General features: G+C 41.1%; 1 protein-coding gene across 1 annotated transcript in view; it reads left to right on the top strand.

The window, feature by feature from the left end:
• Nucleotides 1-22858, top strand: part of SH3BGRL2 (SH3 domain binding glutamate rich protein like 2) — a 41664-nt gene extending 18806 nt beyond the window's left edge. Inside the window, exons 3-5 of the mRNA XM_065730400.1 lie at nucleotides 2722-2907; nucleotides 17941-18021; nucleotides 18789-22858. Coding sequence (XP_065586472.1) covers nucleotides 2722-2907; nucleotides 17941-18021; nucleotides 18789-18797 — 276 coding nt within the window. The 3' untranslated portion in view covers nucleotides 18798-22858. The remainder of the gene's footprint in view (nucleotides 1-2721; nucleotides 2908-17940; nucleotides 18022-18788) is intronic.
• Nucleotides 22859-23309: the final 451 nt, after the last annotated feature.

A 23309-nucleotide genomic window follows, 5' to 3' on the forward strand; every position in this document is an offset into this window, starting at 1 on the left:
TCTTTGAAGGGAATAAACCCCATTAGTATGTACCTGATGCATTTATTTTGTGCTGAAATTAATTTTCAAGAGATGAAATCATGCTTATTTTTAGACATGTGCATTATGCAGACAGATGCTCTTAATTAAAGATTCATAGAATCATAGAATGGCCTGTGTTGAAAAGGACCTCAACAATCACCTAGTTTCTGAGGTGGGCAGAGCTGCCAACCACTAGATCAGACTGCCCAGAGCTATATCCAGCCTAGCCTTGAGTGCCTTTTGGGCAACCCCCTGGCACCTTGTACTTGGCCTTGTTGAACCTCATTAGGTTCGCACCAGCCCACTTGTCCAGCCTGTCCAGGTTCCCCTGGATGGTTTCCCTTCCCTCCACTGTATTGACTGTACCACTCAGCTTGATGTCCTCTGCAAACTTGCTGAGGGTGCACTTGATTCCATTGTTTGTGTCATTGATGAAGATGTTCAAGAGCACCTGTCCCAAGACTGACCCTTGGGGGACACCACTTGTGACCAGCCTCCACCCAGATATAGAACCACTGATCAAAACGCTTTGGCTGCAGCCAGCTCTTTACTGAACTGATCCCCGATTTCAACCCATAAGCTCTCAGCCTGGTCGTGGTTGTTAATCAGACACAGCTCTTCACGATCTACCTACTTCCTAACATAGAAGGCAACTCCCCCTCCCCTCCTACCCTTACTGTCCCTTCAGAAGAGCCTGTAGCCCTTAATCACAGTATGCCAGTTGTGAGATTTGTCCCATATTTCTGTGATAGTAACCAGGTCATAATTTTCTAAGTGTGTCATGGTTTCCAGCTCCTCCTGCTTATTTCCCATGCTGTGTGCATTGATGTAAAGGCACTTCAGCTGGGCTTTCTGCCACACTACCTTTCTAGAGGGGCCCTCCCTCCAAAAGAAATCAGAACCTCTGCTACTCCCTAGTGGGAATTTCCCTGCAATCTCCTTCAACAATATCCCTGAGCCCTTCTCTGTCCTGCTGACCTCCACCCTCTTCCCTGGCAGATCTAGTTGACATCTCTGAACTACTCACTCCACCCTAGTGAGCCATATTTTCTCCCTTCCCCCTTCATACCTAGTTTAAAGCTCTCTCAGTGAGCCCTGCCAGCTTCTGGCCTAGGATCAACCTTCCCCTTGGAGATAGATGAGACCCATCCACAGCCATCAGACCAGGTGCCAAATAAACCACCCCATGATCCAAGAACCCGAAGTTTCTGTGGTGACACCAGCCTTTCAGCCACTTATTCAGGGCCTGAGTTTTCCCAGGCAGCTCTGTATCCTTTACTACCCCAGAAAGGAGAGAGGAAAATATGATTTGTGCTCTCACTCCCTCAACTAACCTCCCTAAACCCCTGAAATTTCTTTTGGTAGCTCACAGGCTTCCCTGAGCAATTTCATCACTGCATGCCTGAACTATCAGTAATGGATAATAATCAGAGGAATGAACCAGACCTGGGAGTTTTTTGGCATCATCCCTGACCCAGGCCCCAGGGAGGCAGCATACCTCCCTATGGGTTGGGTCAGGTCTGCATATGGGATCCTCCATTCCCCTGTGGAGGGGATCACCTACCATAATTACCCTTCTGTCTTTTCTGGCAGAAGGAGTCTCAAAGTGTGGGGATGACTGCCTCTCCCTAATGCCCCTCTTAGGTGGATCCTCTCTCGCCTCCCCATTCACCTCCTCTTCAGTTTCCAGCACCCCAAACCTATTGCTTAGGGGTCCCTGGGGAAGCAGGGTAGGCAGTTAGGGGATGCACCCTTGATACTGAGCCAGGGCTCTTTTCCAACCCTCCTCATGTGTCAGATCTGTCTGACAGATTACGTACCTCACATAGATGGAATCCTTGCTACCCTCCCCAGCAGCAGCAGCAGGCTCAGGCACTCACTGCAGCCAGAGACCAACAAGCCTTGTCAGGGTTCATGGAGCTGCATTTTTAAAAGATAGGTGTCTAGGAAAACAAATATGTGCAACTGATTTTTTTTTTTTTTCCCTCACATGTACATAGGTTCATAAGGTTGGAAAGGTCCTACAAGATCATCTAGTCCAACCATCCTCCTATCACTATCCCTACCCAACTACTAAATCAAATCCCTTAGCACCTCATCTAAACGCTTCTTGAACAGCACTAGGGATGGTGCCTCAACCACCTCCCTAGGCAGGCCATTCCGGTGCCTGACCACTCTTTCAGAAAAAAAATGTTTCCTCAGGTCTAATCTAAATCTTCCCCGGATGTACCGATGTTATCTATTTCAATGGCCGCCTATAGGAGTGGACTCTTCTTGGGCTTGCCAGGTTGTCTACCTTGTATTTCTAGCTGCCTTTATGCTTCAAAAATGTAACCCCTAATGGTTTTGAAAACCATCTATATCTTTTTAACTTTTTACTTATTAGTCTCACACAGTTCATTTATTTATCTTTTTAAAGCTTCATCTAAAGTAAACGCTGAAAATTCCACAATGGAACTAGAGAGGCAGCCTTCTAAGAATGGGATGGGAAAGTCTAACTTCTGTCAACATATAGAGAAACAGCAGTGTTTAACTTCTGTGAACTTAAAAGTGAAAAACGAAAATTTCTCTTTCTTCCCAAGTTCTTGACCTTCTGTCACGTGGAAGTAGGCCCGGAGAGAAGGAATGTACTCAGGTCTGTAAGCATATCTGGGTTATGGTTGACTTGCTCTGATGTATTGTTTTTGTTCTTTCATCTAGATAAAGAAGAGGCAACAAGATGTGGTGAGGTTTCTGGAAGCCAATCGCATTGAGTTTGAAGAAGTGGATATCACAATGTCAGAGGAGAAAAGACAGTGGATGTATAAAAATATTCCTGAGGACAGGCAGCCTGCGCAAGGCAATCCACTGCCACCGCAGATATTCAGTGACGACCGGTACTGTGGGGTAAGTAGCTGTTGCAGTTGCCAACAGACAGTGTAGTAGTATATCTTAATACCTTAGTATGTTGGAATCATGGGATTGTTGATTAGCTGGAGTTGGAAGGGACCTTAGAGATTATCTAGTTCCAACCGTGCTGCTGTGGGCAGGATTGCCAACCACTAAATCAGGCACTAGAATGTCTTGCCCAGGGCCCCATCACCTGAATGTGGAGCAGCTGACTACAGTCCTCTGTCTTCAACCATCTAACCAATTCTTTATCCACTTCTTAGTAAACCTTTAAATCTGTATTTCTCTAATTTAGAGATATGAGCATAGTGTGGGACCACATCAAAGCCATTGTATATCCTCTTGGCCTTTTAAACAGAGAGAGCTTACTGTTGAGCTTCTTCGGTAGTACCTGGATTTGTGTACTACCTGTTGATGGTAAATTTCCCTCATAAGACCACTGTAATCTTGTGATTTCCAGTTGTACTACTTGAGGCTAACCCAAGTGTGAAAATTCAGAAGGAAATCTTTGGTACAGCAAATGAAAACACTGACTAGATTGAGTCATATTGTAATTATAATCAAGCTCCCTCTGTTTTGCTGTTATAGTGTAAACTTCATTTATTCTCAGAGAGCCTTTGTAGTCTGAGTCTCCAGGAAAAGTGAATTCTATTTGCTACTTGATTTGTGAAATAGTTTTATTTTTCCCTTAAGAAAAGCAGCTTGACGCTTTTTCAGCTGAAAAACTAATAAGCTTGATAGCTTGTGAATCTGACAACAGATTGATGTGTGGACTGATTTTTCTGATGGTGTGAGCTGCAATAACATTGTGGTAACCTTGGACAGATACATTAAGAATGGCACCATAAGGATATTTTACCTCCCTACTTAGCCTGCAGCCCTGAGTCTTAGACACTTGTCATCTGGGAAAGCCTTCCCAGAACTTAGACTCTCCTTTGAACCAAGTATAAGAAGATCATAACTGGGTCCTCTCTGCGTTGCTACATTCTTTTGTACTTCTATTGTATGACTTGTATATCCTTCAGGAGGAAGGGTTTAACGTACCTACTGGACTGCCAGGATGAAACTGGAAAGTTTGTGTCTGGGTTGTAATAGGTGGATCAGGGTAAATGTGGATACAGTGAGATGATGAGACATCCAAGCTAGTTCTGACTTACTCTTGTCTGACTCTACTGTAGCGCAAGTAAGCTGCCTCTGGCTGATGAATCATTCAGGTCTGCTGAGAACCTGCCAGCTCCACTGTGATGGCTAGCTTAATGCAGGAGGAGCACAAGAACTGGTTCAGGATCCTCTGAAACAAACAAATAACACAGAATCACAGAATTGCAGGACTTGGAAGGGACCTCAAAAGATCGTTGAGTCCAACACCCCTGCTAAAGCAGGTTCCCTACAATAGGTTGCACACATAGGCATCCAGACGTGTCTTAAGCATCTCGTGTATGTATGGAACTTCCCATGTTCAAGTTTTAGGCCATTTGTATTGATACATACCACTGAGAAGAGCCTGGCCTCATCTGTTTGCCTCCCACCTCCCTTTAGATATTTATAAACATTAATCAGATCCCCTTTCAGTCTTCTTTTCCCCAAATTGTATATCATCAGCAGCTAATTGGCTGTTTTGAAGCAAGATATTTAACATCCCTTGGATAGGTAAAAAAGACCAATACAAGACCTCCTACCTCAGCTATTTACCTCACACCTTCCTACTGCAGGATATGAGATGTTCATTAAAGAATATTATCTGGGACATGGAAGGGATTTTGACACTCATGTAGCAGCTCCTCAGTTGTAGATAACAGCATTTCTATTGTTCAGTGCTTTAGTGAACTTGGTTAATACAATGTTCTAAGCAATTGTCCCATTACCAATTCTGCATCTTTGCAGCTTTTCTTAATAGTATGTTTTAAAAAAGTCTTAGAAATTGCAGTTTGGAATCAGCAAGGCAGAAGATGTCATGCAACATGTGAGATGATCTTGTTAATCTGTCTGCTCAGCTGATAGCTCTTTTGGTTGAGCAGAGTTAATCCTATTACTAGACCTCACTGGCTACATGAACCTCTTCAAGAAGCAAACATGCTTTGAAGAAAACATATTTTCTTGGATGAAGGGAAAAGTATGTGCTATATCTCCAACGCTCATCAGTTATCATGCTGGCATTAGTTAAAGTTCTGAGGTTATAGAGGGGAGGCAGAACTTTAGGCAGGAGATAAAGGAGGTCAGTGCTAGAAAGGAGGTTATAATATCATAGAAGTTAGATGAAATCAGCAGGAATTGCAAATCATGTCTCCTTTTTTTCATTGGCTAATCTTTACACAATGTAAAACAACAACAGAATCCTTTATATAATATAAAAAACAAACTAAAAAATAACCACAAAAAATTCTGTTAATTCTGTGAAATTGAAGTTTATCATTCCTGATTTGTATCCAGACAGTTTCTAATCCAATGTGCTGTATTAATCAACTGTCTCTTTCCCTGGCAGTTCTACAGTCTCTGTATGCTACCAAGAGCTACCCATTCTGACTTGCACATTATTACTGACAATGCAGACTTAGAATACCAACCAATCAGGTCCTTTGCTGTTTCCATAAAAGTATGAGGGCTAGACAAGGAAAAGCAAGATATACTTTTCTTCACAGTTTCAAGAGAGATTCGTGAGAAAATGATGTAGGATCCTTGAGTATGTCATGTTCATAGCCATTCAGTTCTTTTTTTTTTTTTTTCTTTCTGTGAAAGGTCATTACTATTTGAAACTTTCTGAACTTTGCAGAATGTAACTGAAGTCTGTCTTTAGTGGTTTCAGTTAGTATCCCCAGAGTGTTGGTGCTGGCCATTCGAATATGGAATAGCTGGTACAGAGGGGAAAAAATGTTTGAAAAGGTTACTCTTCCCCCTCCTTCCCCATACAGACACACAAAATACTAACAGACAAAACTCCATGTCTTGATGCATAAGTGAGACAGTGAAATTTTTCTCATCTGATGCAATTGTGGATGTGATCATTAATCTATCTTGTCTTTTTCTTAATCTTCTCACATCCACTCTCCAGTTTTTTGGTTAAAAAAAAAAAAAGCTTTGCTAATGGGATATTGAAATAACTTTTTTTCAGTGAGAATCATTTTTTAGTTCCTGTGAGCAAGGTAGATAAGAGCAGTGAGCACAAAATAACACAAATCATTGTACTGATAATCCAGTGTTGTCATAACAGTGACGTTTCTGTGACTCTGCAATCTGTAGTTTGATCTTAGTGACATTACTGTAACACTGTATGTACGTGAGAAGTCTATATTTCAGACACCATACACATGAATGTCATTTAATATACAGTTGTGTAAATATGAGATGACTACATTTATCTCGCTCTAGCTAGTACCACAAAAGTGTTAGGAAATGTCAGTGCTTAAGTGCACGCTCCTTATGCACTTTGCATGTGGAAAAGTAATACTGAGATGCTTCGGAAAGAGCAAAACTGAACTCCCCCCCCTGAATGTACCATGTGGCCTTTTGACAGCACAATTCCAGTTCTCTCCACTGTTAGAGTGTAGACTGACATTATAATTTTACATGAAACATCCCTCTATGTCATTTGTCAAATGAATTTTACCAGCGTCCTTTGTACAATAATGGAGGGCAGATTACTGACCCCCCTTTCCTGCCCAATAGCAGCTAAGAACCCATACAGATTCTTCCTTGCTCATCTCCCCCTTCCCTTTTTCCCCCACCCCCTTCCAGCTTCCTGCCCAGGGTGAGAGTGGAATTGGAGGAACAAGAGTGAAAGAACTCATGGGTTGAGATAGAGATAGTTTAATAGATGAAGGAAAAGGGAGAGGATGGAGCAAAACAGTGGTGCAAAGGCAATCACTCACAAGCTTGAAAAGTGAACCAATGCCAAGTTAGTTTGAAAGCAATAGCTACCTTGAAAGAAAAGCACTCCCTCCTCAGTTTTGTTGCTGAGCACAATGTTGTATGGCATTCAGTATCTATTTGGGCAGTTTGGATTGGCTGTCCTAGCTGTGTCAGCTCCCAGCCTGTTGCCCACCCCCAGCCTACACACTGTGGGGGATAAGAAGGGAGCACAATGAGAAACAGAAAAGGCCTGGTGGAATGGGTGGAAGCATCTGCCCTGGGGAAGCAGTTGATTTCATTCTTCCTTCTTTCACTAAGTGGTTCCTGGAGTAGAGGAGAAAGAACTATTTGCTAATTATCTTCACAAGATGGTTCCCAGAATACTGGGATGGCAGCAGTGCAGGGGCCACATACTAAACTAGGCTCAAGGCCAATGCTTTTATCATAACTCTCCCAGGCGAAGTAAAATTAAGTGATAACACAGCAGAAGCTGAAAGCAGCCATTGACAGCCCTCCACATTTGATGTACAGAGGAGCAAGTGAGAGAACAAACAATGCAGACAAGTCAGCATTGTGACCAGCAGCAGCAAGTTGGAGCCTGCCAAGTAACAGCTAGGTAAAAAGCTTTATGTTTATTCTAGCACACTACTATCAACCCTGTTGCTATCTTGAATTGTCTTGAGTCCCTCTTCAGGAGACAAAGCGGACTGCTCTGGGTTGACCCCACAGCCACACAGCTGCTTGCTCATCTCACACTCCAAGCAGGTCAGGGGAGAGAACAGGAAGAGCAAGAGTGAGAAGAACTTGTAGGACGTGGGAGGTAGTTAATTGAAGGAAAGGTGAAAAAGCACCAAATAATGCAAATGCAGTCACTCGCCACATCCCAAAATCAGACCAATCTCCAGCAAGTCTCTGAACAATGTCTGCCTTAGAAGATAACTCTCCCTGGCATTTATTGCTGGGCACGTAGTTTATATGGTATGGAATATCCCAATGACCAGTGTGGGCAATAGTCTCAGCTGTGTCCCTTTCCAACTTCACTGCAGGTAGCATTGGAGAGCAGAGTTAGAAACAAAGACCTTAATGCTGTGCAAGCACTGCTGGATAATAGCCATTGATGCGTTATCAAGGCTAGAAGCAAATCCTGCACCTATTCAGAAGTCTCTTCTTTTCAAGTGAAGCTGCACTCTGATTTTAACTTTATAAAGCTTCAAGTTAGCACTTTGAAACAATTTCTACACAGAAAATCTGCCACTGATGTGAAACTGTCTGAAATTTAGGCAAACCAAAATTAAAAGAAAATCTGATTCCAGGTGGGAGTTAGAGTTGAAGGAAAAATATTTATATAGCAGACTGACTCTTTCTCATTTATTTTTTTTTTCTTGGAAGCTGCTCAGATGGTTTAGAGTGTTAGGGTAAGCACTGATAGATTGTCTAGTGGGCACAGCAGTAGAGACAGATATTTGATATTTATTGTCCTTCCCTGAAATGTAATAGGTGAGTATCAACTCCATCAAAGCAGTGAAGGCCTATAGACAAGAAAGAAATAAAATAGGTCACTGAAAGGGGGACGGTGTTCTCAACAATCTATTCAGTGCACAGGCAAATACTGTTGCAGTGATTTCTCCACACTGTTAAATTCCTCTTTTTTTTTTTTAAAGGTGCTTTTTCGTCTTTTTTCGTCTTTTTTATGTGTTCAAAATGACAAACCAGTAACTACCTTCTGATAAGGAGAAAAGAGATGATTTAAGGAAACTGGCTTAAGAAACAGAATTTCTATCCTGGCCTGCCATTGTGGAGCTCATTATGCAGAGCTTGAACACTGTCTCTTCGGGTCCTCAAGCAAAGTGACATAATGCCCTTCTAACATGACTGCTGTAGAGTGTTCAGTTCAGGAGCCAGGACAGTTGTGAGGCTTATGTGGTATCCAGCAAAGCTACATATGATTCCTTGCATGGATCTTACCCACCTCAGTATCTTGGTAGTCCAGTTTAGCTTTCAGAGGAGGGATAATCTCACTAGATAGAAGTTAAACAGATAGAAGTTAAAGTGAACAGCTTGGACATCATTTAGTGTCTATTTAGATTAATGATGCTTAAATTTTCTTCACTGTAGTGGAGAGAGTAAATTCCTGCTGAGCACTGCAGTTTTTACCTGTACTTTCTGCTTTCCAAACTTCATATAGTTGTTTCAAGGTAAAGAAACAGGTATGTTCCTGTAAATTATTCCACAATTTAAAGGTAATAGCTGTCAAAGATTGGATACATCTTTGGAGATATCTTAGTCTATTTTCAGATATTACTTAAATATAGTAATATAGAGTGTTCACGTTGTTTAAAGGAATTAAACATGACCAGTGTAAAATTAGAACTGTTAGATTAATATAGCAAAAATACTGTTGGTTTTTTTGTTGTTGTTTGTTTTGGTTGTTTTAATTACATTGATGTTCTGAAGACATAGGTCACTAGCAGTTTTGTTTGGGATCCTTGCTCTCCTTTTTTCATGAAACCAAAACTTCATATTGTGATATGCTTTCTTGGAGAAAAGAGGTTTATTCTAGAGTGGATCAAAACGATTTTGACTACTGACTTTTGTAAAAGACCCAGGCTTCTAGAATATGCTGAGGAAAGGATGAGCAAGCTCATTAAGTGGCAGTAATACACTGAGAGTACATAGTATAGTGCAGGATATGGGTGTAGCAGTGTACTGAAGCAGTACCTTCAGAATGTCATGGCTGTGGTCAGAGAACAAGAATGAAGTAATTCACTGCACTATTGTACCACTTGTAATTTTGCTAGTATAATTGAATTCCAAAAAGCACTTTGAAAATGCAGCAGTTATAGTACTCTTGTAAGTAAACATTATGGTAATTCATTGCAAAATATTATGCTAATCATCACAGTATCATTACAATTTGCGTGGCTTTCTATTTTCTTTAATACCTCACCATTTCTGTTCTTCTGTGAGGGGACCACAGAAAACAAAGAAAGGGCTGAAAGATTCTTCTGACAGACTCTAATTCACAAAAGAAACAAATGGAAGAGGGGAATCCATTATTTTTCTTTCAGTGCTCTGAGATGTCACCTGATCCCTCTCTACATCTACTCTTTCCTTGAACACCTCCAGGGATGGGGACTTAACCACTTCCCTGGGCTGCCCATTCTGGTACCTGACCACTCTTTCCTACTCTCCAACCTGAACCCTTTCCTGGTGCAACTTGAGGCCATTCCCTCTGGTCTATGTGGGAGAAGAGGCTGACCTCTACCTCACCAAAACCTCCTTTCAGAGGTAGAGGGAAATAAGATCTCTTCTGAGCTTCCTCTTTTCCAGATTGAACGATCCCAGTTCCTTTGGCCACTCCTCATAACACTTGTGCTCTAGTCCCCTCACCAGCTTTGTTACACTTCACTGGACACACTCCAGGGCCTCAGTATATTTATTGTAGTTAGGGGCCCAAAACAAGGTGCTGTTTCACCAGATCTGAGTACAGGACAATCACCTCTCTGCTCCTGCTGGCAATACTATTTCTGATACAAGCCAGGATGCCATTGACCTTCTTAGCCACTCGGGTTCACTGCTGGTTCATGTTCAGCCAAGAGTCAGTCAGCATCCCCAGGTGCTTTTTCCCTTCACAGTCTTCCAGCCATTTTACCCCAAGCCTGTAGTGTTGTCTGGGGTTGTTGTGGCCAAAGTGCTGGACTCAGCACTAGATCATGTTGAACTTCATCCCATTGGCTTCAGCCCACCAGAACAGCCTGCTAAGTTCCCCTTGAAGGGCCTTCCTACCTTCAGGCAAGTTGACACTTCCTCTCAGCTTGGTGTCATCTGCAAGTGTTGAGGGTGTACATAATTCCCTCATCTAGATTGTCAATAAAGGCATTAAAGAGGATGGGCCCCAGTACTGACTCTGGAGAACTCCGCTCATGAACAGTTGCCAGCTGGATTTAACTCCATTCACTGCCACTCTGGGGCCAGCCTTCCAGCCAGTTCTTTACTCAGCAGAGAGTTTACCTGCCCAAGCCTTGAGCAGCCAGCTTCTTCAGGAGAATACTGTGGGTGAAATAGTCAAAGGTTTTGCTGAAGTCTAGGTAGGCTACATTAACAGCCTTTCCCTCATCTACCAGTTGGCTCACTTGCGTGTAGGAGATCAGGTTGGTTGAGCAGGACCTGCCTTTCATGAACACGTGCTGGCCAGGCCTGATATCCCCATTGTCCTGCACATGCCATGTGATCTCATTCAAGATTATCTATAAAGCTGCTGGATGACGTAAGATAACAAAAGTGGGGTACCTGTTGTCATCCACAGACATTGGATGTACACTCCAATATTTTCTTACTCAGGTTTGCATTGTGCCACTTTGATCTCTTAATTCTGAGTAGCCCTTCTGCAATTGGACTTCTATGCAGAGGTGAGGGATATCAGTTCTTGATATTTGATGGTTGTGTATCTTTTCATGGTTGTTGAATGAATGGCAAACCTAACAACAGCCTGATTTTGGCATGTAACTGTCCAAATAATAGAGCTGTAGCTGACATGGGCCTCCTTTTTGTAAAAGCCTTTGTTTTTGGAAGCATATGACTGTAGAGATTACAGAAATAAATATTTAGCTCACTAGAGAGGACTAACAAATTGCTTTGTAGAATCAATTATTTAAGCTCTTTAAAAATCCTGTCCAGAGATCTTATCAGAATGTTAGCTAATGGAAAACTAATGTTTAGACTGTCCTGTGTTGTGCAAACAAGATTCTTATTTTTTTTGTGTATTTGTATAATACTGAAAATACACATGCACATATGCTCCAAGAAGAGCTGTGCTGAGTAAGGCTTTCCATTGTAATCCTAATCAGATCAGTGAATGAATGTCATCTGTCCCAGAGAACTGAGCTGCCCTTTTCAGGAAGGATGCTAACAGTTTGTTCTCAACAGCTTACAGTATTCACTCAGTCAGTAGCAGAGTGCTCATTCAATGCATTTAAATTATGAATTACCCATTATTTCTTATAGGAGTACCTTGCCCCTTTCATAAGAATAGAGAGGTCATTATTATATATAAAAAATGATTGCTAAACAAATTCAAAAAGCAGTGCAGGCTACATTTGGGCAGGTTGCTTGCTTTTCTACTTCTTTGTGTGGTGAACACCTGATAAACAATAAGAATCTGTCTGAAATGTTTAACAGGTTTCCTCTTTCCTTTCTCTTCTTGCAAGTTAAAAGCAAGAATGAACAAAACCAAGTTGCTCTTTTAAAAAAAAACTTACTGAGAGGAATTTTGTTCACCATCTTTGAAACTGCAGTAGGTAAAATGTTCTTTGCTTTCAGTTGCATTAATGTGTAGACAGTAGCTGTACAATTGCTGACCGGTAGATAAAATCTGCTTTGTGTTAAAGTTTTAGTTTGGCCCAGTGCCACCACTCTTTTGTCCTTGAAGGACAATTATTTATGCTGATCTACAGTACTGTCAGTTTTTGCTTTGATGTACAGCAAATAGTTTGTAGCAATAATGATAGCCTTATTTAAACAAGTCTCAGTTTACCTGCTTAACAAATGGTCAGCCACATTATTTATAGCAGTGTCTGTAATCACATAACTGCAATGATCTGGACTCGTAGCAATAGGAATACAGCACACATAAGGGGTCTGCAGCATCATCAAGGTGCAGCTGCCCCTGAAGTCAGGTTGAGCAACTTGGTGGTTGCTGTTGATAGAAGAAGAGCTATCCTGGAAGTGGAACTACTAAAGAGCCGAGAATTCCCAAGGGCCAGCAGCTTTCCTATGAAAATAATTTGACAGAAAACCCACATAAATGCCAGGATGCTGTAAGGTATTTGTGTTGTAATAATGCATCAAATCTCAATTACCAGAATGCCTGCCCACCATGTCAAAGACTAAGCAGCTCTTGCTTTACAGGAGCATTTAGGCAGTGGTTGGTTGTTGGGATTTCTGCACGCTCTAAGACATTAATAGTTTCTTGCATTTGACTAGTCTGGTTTTAAAGAGCTGCAAAGCAACAGTGACATCTTTTAGTTTCAAGATAAACTACAAGGACTCATAGTTTGAAAGCAAAGCTATGTGAAAATGCAAGGCTTGCTCTTTTACCAGCCCATCTCTTGACTTTGATTGTTAGAAAACTTGATGCAACATACAGCCTAAGATAATACCAGTGACTATAACCGTGTGAGATTGAAGGTGTATCCAGCCTGGATCTGTCCTGGTAGTTTCATGTGCCTAGGAAAGGCTACAAAGATGTCAAATAAATACTTCTGTTAGCTAGAGTCAGGGAGAATACCCATTTTTCTGAAACAAATATATTGCTTTAATTTATTTAGTAATTCTTATTGTATTCAGTAAAGCCATGTACATATTTAGCATGGTTAGCATGTTTCATCAACAAGTCTCATGAGTACCCTGAGCTCTGCATCTAGTACCAACCATCCTGCTACCATGGTGAGCTTCACAGCCTTCCTTCCATGACCACCTCGGGCAACTTTACTCCTAAAGACCTTTTCAGCCACAGTCTGCCTCTGTCCTGGTATGGAATCACTCAGCAGTAGCAGAGAAAGCAAAGATGGGCTATATGCTACTGTCATGAAATACCAGCAAGGTCTTGCATTGGTCTGAAGGTGAGCAGTCGAAACTTAAATGTTATTAACTTTGTTTATTTTAAATGAAGCAAGAGCTCATTAGGTCAGCTAATCTATTCTCCAGCAGACCTTCCAGCATCTTTACTGCTGTAACTGCTCTGCTGGTAGACTACTTGGTAGTCAAGCTGCCGCTGCCTTTACTGGTGAGAAGCCAAGTCTGAAGCAGTCATATGGTTGGTATCATGTTAAGAAGCATTTTCTGCCTTGAAATATCCTTTTACCAACCCCATTTGTTGTTCCTTCACTTCCTTATCCCCAAAACCATTCAGAATTTTTTTTTTTAATCCTGTGTGGCATTCCTCATTCTCTGCAACCTTTCATGCCCTCATCTTTGTGATTTATCACTGATATTTTTGTCTTTTCAGGTTTTCCAGGGGGATCAAGCATCTCCATGTCACTGATTATTCATGTCCACTGTCCCCTTTGTTTTATTAGCTACTAAACTTGCAATGGTTTTAGATGTTAATAAAGTGTAATTAGCAGCTCTGGGAAGCACTGAGGATCATAATGAATAATACAGCCACTTATCTGTCTGTGCATGTAGCTGCCTTTTGCAGCTGGGGCAGTGGGTGCCAGTTTGCTATACCTGTGCATTTTTTAGATTATCAGCTGATTTCTGGGTATCTTCAGGGGCATGGGTGGCAGCCACTTCCTTGTGCTAGGGCAAGACAGTATTGCTCTCCTGGCCCCAGCAAAGCCACTGTGCCTGTGGGCGTGGTGGTGAGGACATGGTAGCAACCTGCCACTGGTAGTGAAGCCCAGTGCAGAGCTGGGAGCCATTGCCTTGCCAGAAATAGTGGATGGTGGGTCACTTCATCTGTAGGAGGCAGCGCATCTCATGGAGATTTTTCAAGCAAAACCCCTTAGCTTGCAAGTGTGTTGTGCTCCTGCCTGATCTTGGCACCATTTTTCCTCAGCCCCAGTCATTGTCTTTCCATGTGGCCCAAATAACCACGCTTTCTCCTTATAAAGATCAGGCAAAAGGTGGAATGTGTTTGGAACACGTCACCTTGCATATATTACCAGGAAAGCCAGCAATGCTCACTTTGAACTCTTGCCACATAAAGGAGTAAAGCAGAACTGATGAGTCCTTGTGATTGTAGTGTTTTTCAAAAATATCTTAAGAAACTATCTTACCAAAGTGATTCCTGTCAAATTTTATAGAATTGTTATGAATTTTTATAATTTTTTTCCCAAAGTATTTTGAGGTCATATATTTCCATTGCAAAGATTAATAAGAAAACTCCCGTTTGAAATTTTACTGCTGTTTTATTTGGAAGTATGATGCTTTTTCTTCCTAACCCCCCAGTAAAGCATGAAAGTGTCAGTAGCATTATAGTGAGCTTTGTAATGCAGATATTTCAGAACATGGAGGGAGTGTCTTCTAGCTGATCATCTTTTTGTTGTTCAATGTTATGCTCATTTTAAAATGAATGAATGCATTGGATTTTGTGCTCTTTCAATCATACTCTTAGTTGAGCTCATTGGTTAACCTTCAGGCTCCTTTCAGAGGGTGAATCCAGATTAGGTAGTCACCAAAAATGTGGGAAGAACTTATGGGTTCTTCTAGAAGTAAAAATTGATAACTAGCACTTGCAGAAATCTTTTGATGATTGGTTTATGGAGGTTAACGTTCGTATAAACTGATGCTTGAGTCAGTCACAGTGTCACTGTAAGAGCAAGGAATGCAACTCTAATTCTTATGATGCTATTTTCAGGCTGTGACTATTTCCCTACCTTGTTTCTCTTTCACATTTCCTATGAAAATGTGAAAAGAACATGGTCTTAGAGTGGTCATGGATTTTAAGCTAATTGAAACATCAGGATTAGGAAAAAAAAAAAACCAAAAAAAAACAGAACTTGAAAATGGTGATGCAAGCTGATGACTCAACTGAGCAGAGTCTTCTCCTGGGCACTGCTGGGGCAAACAGGCCACTGGGGGCTCATGAAAACTGTTTGTGCTCTTAAAAGGAAAGAAAACTCCTGGTGGGCAGTGAAAGGGATGTTTGCCTTGAGCTATGCAGCTGCAGAAGTGCTTGCCTTAGCTGCTTGCCTGCAGGTTTGCTGCTTGTAGTCTACAGGTTTGTAAAGGCTAGACTGAGCCAATTTAAACCTGCCTGAATGCCAAAAGGGTGCTATCAGTTTTCTCACTGTGAGTTGCATTCATCCACTGTTAACCTACCTTTGGCTCCAGAGACAGAGCTACACATGTGAGGATAAACCCGGGGTGAAAATAAAGGCTAGTTCTCAGATTGGATGCTGTCTTCACATGTACTTGCTTATACAGCTCATGTTCCTCATGGCTTTTCAGCTGCTTTAGCAGAGCCAGGCTAGATCTTTTTCAGATTTAACTGCATCCGTGCAATTTTCTGCTTTTATTCTTAGAGGTCAAGGGCTTAATGGATCATCTTTTGGCAGAGCTTCAGTATTACTTATTACTCATCTAGGTATTTAATGATTACATTATTCTCTTTTCATCCATGGCATCGTTGGGGTTTCTTCCAATAATGTTTCAGCTCATGCGATTGTTGTGAGATCTGTCTACTTTATCTGGGTTTACTGTTTGCCTATTAATTTTAGATACATGTTAAATCAAAAATTAGCATCAGCTCATCGCCCTCAGTGCTTTTTCACTGATGGAAATGTGTCTAATTCCTCTGTTTAATTGTGTGTTTAATGTCAAAGTTAGATAGAACAGACCGTACCTAAAAATAACAAAGAGGGGACTTATAACTCAATTTATAACACTAATCTTCATATGTTAGCATTTTAAAATGTAACAGTAATAGTTCTGTGCTCATAATGATAAGCAGCATCTGTCTGCAAAGTTCCAATCCACGATGCTGATCAGTGCAGGAGATTGTACCCTCCTATGCTCTAAAGTGGTTTTATTCGTTCAGGCACTTAATTCCTCTGGCAGTGCAAGCAAATAAACTTAGCTCTTCTCATAGGGCCAAGTGAGTAGGTGGCTATCATTGGGAGAAACATTTTTTTTTGCTTCCTACTTAGGAGTTGAGAAGCCAAAATGTAAACACAAGTGGCTGTTGGGTAGACTTAAGTAAACTTTGGTTGGAAGATGGAAGGTTCCTAATCTTACACATCCCATTATGGCCTTCCAACAACAGCCAGGTCAAAGAAAGATTTCTGTTTTTCAACTAGAACTTCTTTTGCTTATCTTACATGGTCCCTTGTGATTGTGGGTGGCTTGTGAGGTTACAGGTTCAAGAGAAGGCAGAATTGGAAGGAAACAAGTGGGCAAAGCAGGTATTACTAGGCAAAAACTGAGGTTTGATTCCAGAGAAAGCACCTGTAACTGTTACAGTGAGAAATCAGTCTCAAAAACTAACAAGATCAGAGGATAGGAGCAAAAGGAGTGCTAACTTCTGAGGTCAGGAGCATTGCAAACCACTACTATACAGATGGCAAGTATGTGGAGGTAGAGAGACAACCTGTCACTATTCTGTATTGAAAGTGCGTATGTGCGCAGTCAATATTTAAGGGGATTTCTCTTACTGAATGTTTTTAAGAGTAACTACTGATTTTAGATATTTAGAGATGATTGCTATTTAATGATGAATAGTTGATGATTTCAACTAGCTGAAACTTCCTGACATTTACATAGTATTTAGCATGTCAGAAGTAGTTAAGTAGGGATTAATGTTTCCACTTTACAGACATGTAGAGGAGGAGAGGGATCTGAACTGGGTGATTTTATTGTTTGCCTGTGCCCATAGAGAAAATCTTTACTAAACTGCTAGGAGAACCTGAAACTTTACAGCTTCTTGCTATTTGCCAAATCAGTTCACTATATTGTGCTCTGTTCTTCACTCTTTCCTATAAAAACTGAAGTCTATCTGATGACAGAAGAGTAGCAGTTGTCCTACACAATAAATGTAACAGTAAAAGCAGTAGTAAGACTTTGAGATCAGAACCTGATTTTAAGCAGCTGAAACCTAGAAGGAACATACTTATGATAATGAAAATTGGTGTTTTTTGTTTTTTGTTTAACCTTTCTATAAAACAAAATTCTTTATGGTATCATTGTAACTATGTGATGTGTCCAAATCTGAGATATGATTGCTGACTTCAAAGGATGAGAGTGGTGGTGAAATCTCTTCTACCGCAGAAGAACTGAGGAGGTCAGTTGCCTCTCCTTGGAGGTTTCCATGTTAGTAAGTATTTAGCTGAAATGCAAGTTGGAAACCTCATCAGAATTTTTTTTGCACTGTTAAGTGCATAACTACTTTTAAAATATATCTGCAATGGATTTCCTTTTCATGCAAATCCATGTTTATATTTCTCTACCAAATAAAGTAGTGAAAGGTGTTTCAGTTAGATGATCTATGCATTTTTCATTTCCTTTGGACTTGGAGGTGTCACTACCTTTCAGAATAAGTTTCAGTAGGAGAAAATGGGTAAGAATCAGTACTTTCCTGAGCTTTATTACATATCACCCTTTACTCTCATATATAGTGTGGGAAGATCAAGAAGGAAAACAGGAATACAGATATTGACTCATCTTTTATTTTTTCTTTCCCTCTAGGATTATGATGGCTTTTTTGAATCAAAGGAGAGCAACACTGTCTTCTCCTTTCTTGGACTGAAACCTAGTTTAGCATCAAAGGTCAGTGTAAAATAGCAGACTTTTCATGGAATTCTTGAAATACTGAAACTGAACTTTCCTTAAACTGAATGAACTTTACGTCTAGATGCACAGTTATCATGGTAGATATTCATGCTAATGAGGTAATTGAAAGAGTTGCAGAGGGAAGTAAAGCATTTAAAATAAACATATTTCTGTTGAGGATAGTATAACAAATGAGATTTTATTGCCAACTGGAAGCCTGAATGATAATGGACACACTTTCAAATGGCTGCATAGTGCCCCTTTAGGCATTAGATTAGAAACACAGGAGAGGATTTTCTTCTACTGTGTTTGGTAGTAGTGCTGCTTCAGGCCTGGATGGTAGCTCTTGGGTATATACAGAGTTACACTTCTGTCAGGAATTTATTTCTGGACCTCCTAGAAGAGAGGAGTAGGAGGGAACTTCAGCAGAGAACCACAAAGCAGGTTATTTTGGCAGCCTGCTTTGCTTTGGAGCTTGAAGAGTTAGCCCTAGAAGAAAAGATGTTCTACTGCAATCAGAAATAGCAGCTTGTATGCAGTTACATTTTTGGGAAAGAACCTGCTCTAAACCTGGAGGATTATCACTATAAGCTTGGCTGGAACACTGTATCAGTCTGGTTTTGTTTCAAAGGGATGTGTCCTTAGCTGTTTTGTGGACCAGGGTTAGGAACACCCTATATGTGAGAGTCACAGACACAGGAAATGAGTATGTATTTATAGCATTAATAATCTTTTTTTTTCCCCCTCTCTTTTCTTTTAAATAGGAGTCATAACCCTAGAAAACCTCTCTGAAGTATCAACAACTGCATCTTCTGGATGAATGACCCTGTTCTTTAGCACACGACAGCTTCACTTATGGATCACTGTGATAGAGCAAATGTATCCTTAGAAGTAGTCTGCTTGCTATAAGAGGATGCTCTCCCACCAGTGTGAGGTTAATAAGATGTATATGAGATAGGATTAAGGCTGGGCTACGCATCTACCTTTTTAAAAACACTCATTGATGGTATCACTTTTATCTTCAAATTGCTTTTGCAACTAGCACTGATATTCTAGTAGTCCCATAGGTTTAAAGATAATAAGTGGAAGTGCAGGGCTTCTGTCATTCATGAATAAATTCATACAGACAGGTTCCTTATGTTTTTAAATCTACCAACTACTGTTTTTGAAATTACCTCATCAGCAAGTTAAAATGCTGGTAGTTACTAGAATGTGCTAACTACTATCCAGAAATTAAAAACTGTTGGTCTTAACATCTTAAGATCTCAGTTCAAGCCAATAACTGCTGTATTTTTATTCTACATTTATTTATTGTTATGTTTATGCTAGATCATTTGTATTGGAAGAAACATGAGTTGCTAACCTTTTTCATGAAAGCTTGATTTGCCTCTTGATACCAGTTCTTTAAAAACAGTTGTTATCATCATTGGGGTGCCAAAGCAAAATATTTTGATGTGGTTCCTTTTCCAAATGAAGGTGAAGTGCATGTGAAATCATGTGGTGGAACTGTGCTGGTTAGTTCAAAAGAAGAAGTCTCATAGCTAAAGATGACATAGTTATCTCTTTACTGAGAAAAATTTAACACCCAAAATTGAGGCTCTATAGTTGAACTGTCTAAAAATGAAATTTAACCAAAACTGAGTTGATCTGTAGTTAAACACAGCTCCACCATTAGCCACGTAAGAGTCAAAGGGATACTTTTAGAGAGAGCACTCAGTCTCCTATATTGTTAAACACACTGCCATTGTCCAACAGCACACCTAACTTGTCTGGCTGTTGTCCTACTTATGCCCCCATGTATGGAAATGTGGATGTGCCTCAAAGTCATTGAGAAAGTTGAGCATGCACTTTGCTGGACGTGGCCATGGCAGTCAGCTCAACTGAGGAACAGGTGCCAGGTAGAGATCACTTCAGTGGGACTGTGCTGATGAACATAGCAGAAATAAGGCCAGTGACTCGCCAATAACCATTACAAAACATGTTCTGGAATGAAGTCAAATTGCATTCTGCATTTTGATTCAATCTGGCTGTTAAAATAAGAGCTGTCCTGTAAAGTATCTTATTCTCGTGACTTCATAATGATGGGATAATGCTACTCAAATACACATCCTCATGTCTTTGCATAAATGAAGGACAACCAATCATGTGGGGAAGCCTTTTTGCAATCACAGAATCTCTGAAGCCCAACATCTTCTAAAACTTATCAGAAATGAGCCCTGTTTGTGTAACAAATCTCACATTCTAGTAAAATTATTAACCATGGCATCCTAGATGAGCTAGTTGGAAAGGACAACTAGCAGTCACTTAGTCCAGCTTTCTATAAACCAGGGCTAATACCACCACTAGCTCAGGTCAGATGTGGGTTTGTTTAGCAGTGTTAAAAACATCTAGAGATAGAGATCTCCTAACCCTCTATTTAACCAGTGATGATGCCGCATTAATCTCCAAGCATCCAGCCTGCATTCCCAGGTAGTGACTTGTGGCTATTCCTATGCTTGCTTTTCCAGCTCTCACAGGAAGAGTTTGGCACCACCTTTTTGTGCCCCCAAGATAGCTGTAGGATACTGTTAGATCACCTCTTGGTCTTCTTGCTAGACTAAACAAACACAGCTATGTTAACCTCTGTTCTTAGACTCTGTGCTTCAGCTCCCTGGCTGCTTTGGTTTGGTGGAGGGTTATTCTCTCCAGTTTCTTCAACCACAGAAAAAGTGGGTAAAATGTTTCAGAAGTAGCACTCATCCCTGTACTGAACAGTGCACTGCTGGCTTATGCCCAACCTGCCTTTCACCAAATCCCCCAGTCTCTTTCAGTAGGTGTATTTCTCAGTCAGATGTTCCCAGCCTGTGCTGATGCTTTACCACCCCAAGGACGGAACTTTGCTTTCCTCCTTTTCAAAATTCAGGAGCTTTCAGTTAGCCCAGTCTCCATGGCTATTGGGATCCACCAGGACCTAAGCTCTGCCAGCTGTTACCATCTGCTGAAATTCCCAAGTTCCACGTTGTTCACAGTTTTACTGAGAGCATACACTAGATATTTCCCCAAGTCCCTGCCAAAGATGCTGAATGATAGAACTTCAACCTCTCAGATTTTGGACAAGAGCCTACTCAAGACTATAGAGATATGACTTGAACAATGTTCATGACTACCATTTTCTGGAGTGAAGAACAGGTTAGTTTCCTTTTGGTGTTGTCTCAGCTACAAGCTGCTCACAGCTGTGTGACTTTTCCCTTTAGTGCAGAGGCAAGAAAGCTTTATAAAAGGAGATGTTAAGCTTTAAAATGATATCCATCCATAAATCTTTGGACCCTGTTTGGACCCTTGAGTGCCTCCTCAGCTCAGCTAGAGGGGCTAGATGGAGCAAGAGCACACACAGATTTCACATCCATGGTGGTATTTACTATCAAAGTCCTGGTTAGAGCACCTTTTCTAGAGAACCCCTTAATGGGGGAGTTGATAACATTCATATGTATGTGTGTATACCAGTGTATGTACATGCATTTTTAGGATTTATGTTGTATGTAGTAAGTTATTTTTTCACTCTTGTCACCAATCCCATATTTTCACAAGACTTGAGCTTTACTTTAAGGGAATGTGACATGAGGTAGATGTACATAAACAAGCTCTATATAACTTTTTTAAGTTGAAGATTCTTTAACTTTGAAAAAGAATATGGATTTAAATTTAGATAATTATACAGTTAATTACAGAGAAGCCATCCTGGATTTATCATGTACTTGATATGTTGTAAACTTACAAAACTGCCCAAAGTCCCAGTTTTGAAGAATTCACACGAGTGAGTAAATCCACTTGAATAATCCTCGGGGATGTCCCTGGATGCCTGATGCAAAAGGCAAAATCTCACTGTTTTCTCCAGGGATTAGATTAGTTTTACAGAATTCCTCTTGAACTTTGGTAATAAAATTTGGTGGAATAGAAATCTCCATCAATGGAGAACAAGTTCCATTGCAGCCAAAAGGTGAAAGTAGCTTATTTCAGAGCATCCCTGTGGTTGTACGGAGGACAACACTAGCTCTAAAGATATCCTGCTTGTTTGCATGGATTGGCAGTGTAAGTTAGAACATTTGCTTTCAAATTACAAGTGGCTAGCTAAAAGCCAGAAAGTATATATGTTGCTTGAATGTGAGTTTTGTCTGTTGTGCAGCAGCCTTATTTTTGTAATTAAAGCAAGTAGAGTTCTAGTTTGTTACACGAGATGATCTGAAATTTTTTAAACCAGTTTTGTAATAATGAGATGTAGCTATTGGATAACGGAAGAGTTCTGTGGAAACGATCCATTTGTTGAAAGAAGGAAGAAATTCCTAGTTTTGTTTAAAATATTTTGCATATAAAGGTATGAAATGATCCCAGTTTTTAGCTAAAGTTTGTACTTACCTTTTTAGGGAGAGTAGTGTGAGCTAAACTTTAAATCTTTGTACCTAGCTTGTTGTGTGGGCTTATGTGCACACACACGTTCACTGTATCAGTGGCTTTATAGAGATGTTTTTGCTTGTGCCACACACTGCTGGATAGTGCCTTGCCAGAGAGGGGACTGTCACTGTAGAGTCTTCTCAGGTGTGCTCAGCTATGAACTCACAAAGGGGTAGTTTCTATTGCTATTTTTGTAATAAAGCAGTAAATTGATTTTGTGGCCTGAGTCAAGAGGCACACGCTTTGGCTGTCTAGAATCAAACCTTCCAAGGAGGTGGACGTGGAGTAAAGCCCCTAGATCTATCCTGATGCTTTAAAATTACTCTCTGATGGAAGCATCGAGCAGCTCAAGTGTTACCACTGAAACAGAGAGGCTGCCAGCTCTCTGTGGGTTTCTTGGTTGTCCCCCCCACCCCGGTCAGGCCGTTCATTCTGGGAGTCCAGTTCTTGTTGAAATCCCACGATAGTGTGGGAGCCTGAGACTTTAGGCAGTGCCTTGTGGCAAGAGAACTGCCTTCACAGGAGCACCAGAGCAGGATCTTCACCCGGTAGTGCCAAACCCATCAGTCTTGAGCAACTTCCCCACCCGTTTCACCAGAGCTTGGTGTGCATAGCACGGGGCGAAGCACGCTGCTCACCCTGCACAGGGCAGGGCGGCCTGCCCCTCACCTGGAGGAATTTGGGAGGGGAAATGGAGAGCAGCTTCTTGAGGGCATTCCTTCAGCCAGGGCAGATCCACCTCGCTCCCTTCTTCCCGCTCTTTGCCTCCTCCTCATATGCTTCATCCCGTCCTGCGCAGGCCTCCGTGCAAAGCTCCCGTTCCCCACGGCTTGTAACACTGCGAAAGCAGAGCTGCT

The sequence above is a fragment of the Cyrtonyx montezumae genome, unplaced genomic scaffold, assembly GCF_038088225.1.
Source record: "Cyrtonyx montezumae isolate F1298 unplaced genomic scaffold, pur_monq_1.0 scaffold_13, whole genome shotgun sequence".
NCBI classification, from domain to species: domain Eukaryota; kingdom Metazoa; phylum Chordata; class Aves; order Galliformes; family Odontophoridae; genus Cyrtonyx; species Cyrtonyx montezumae.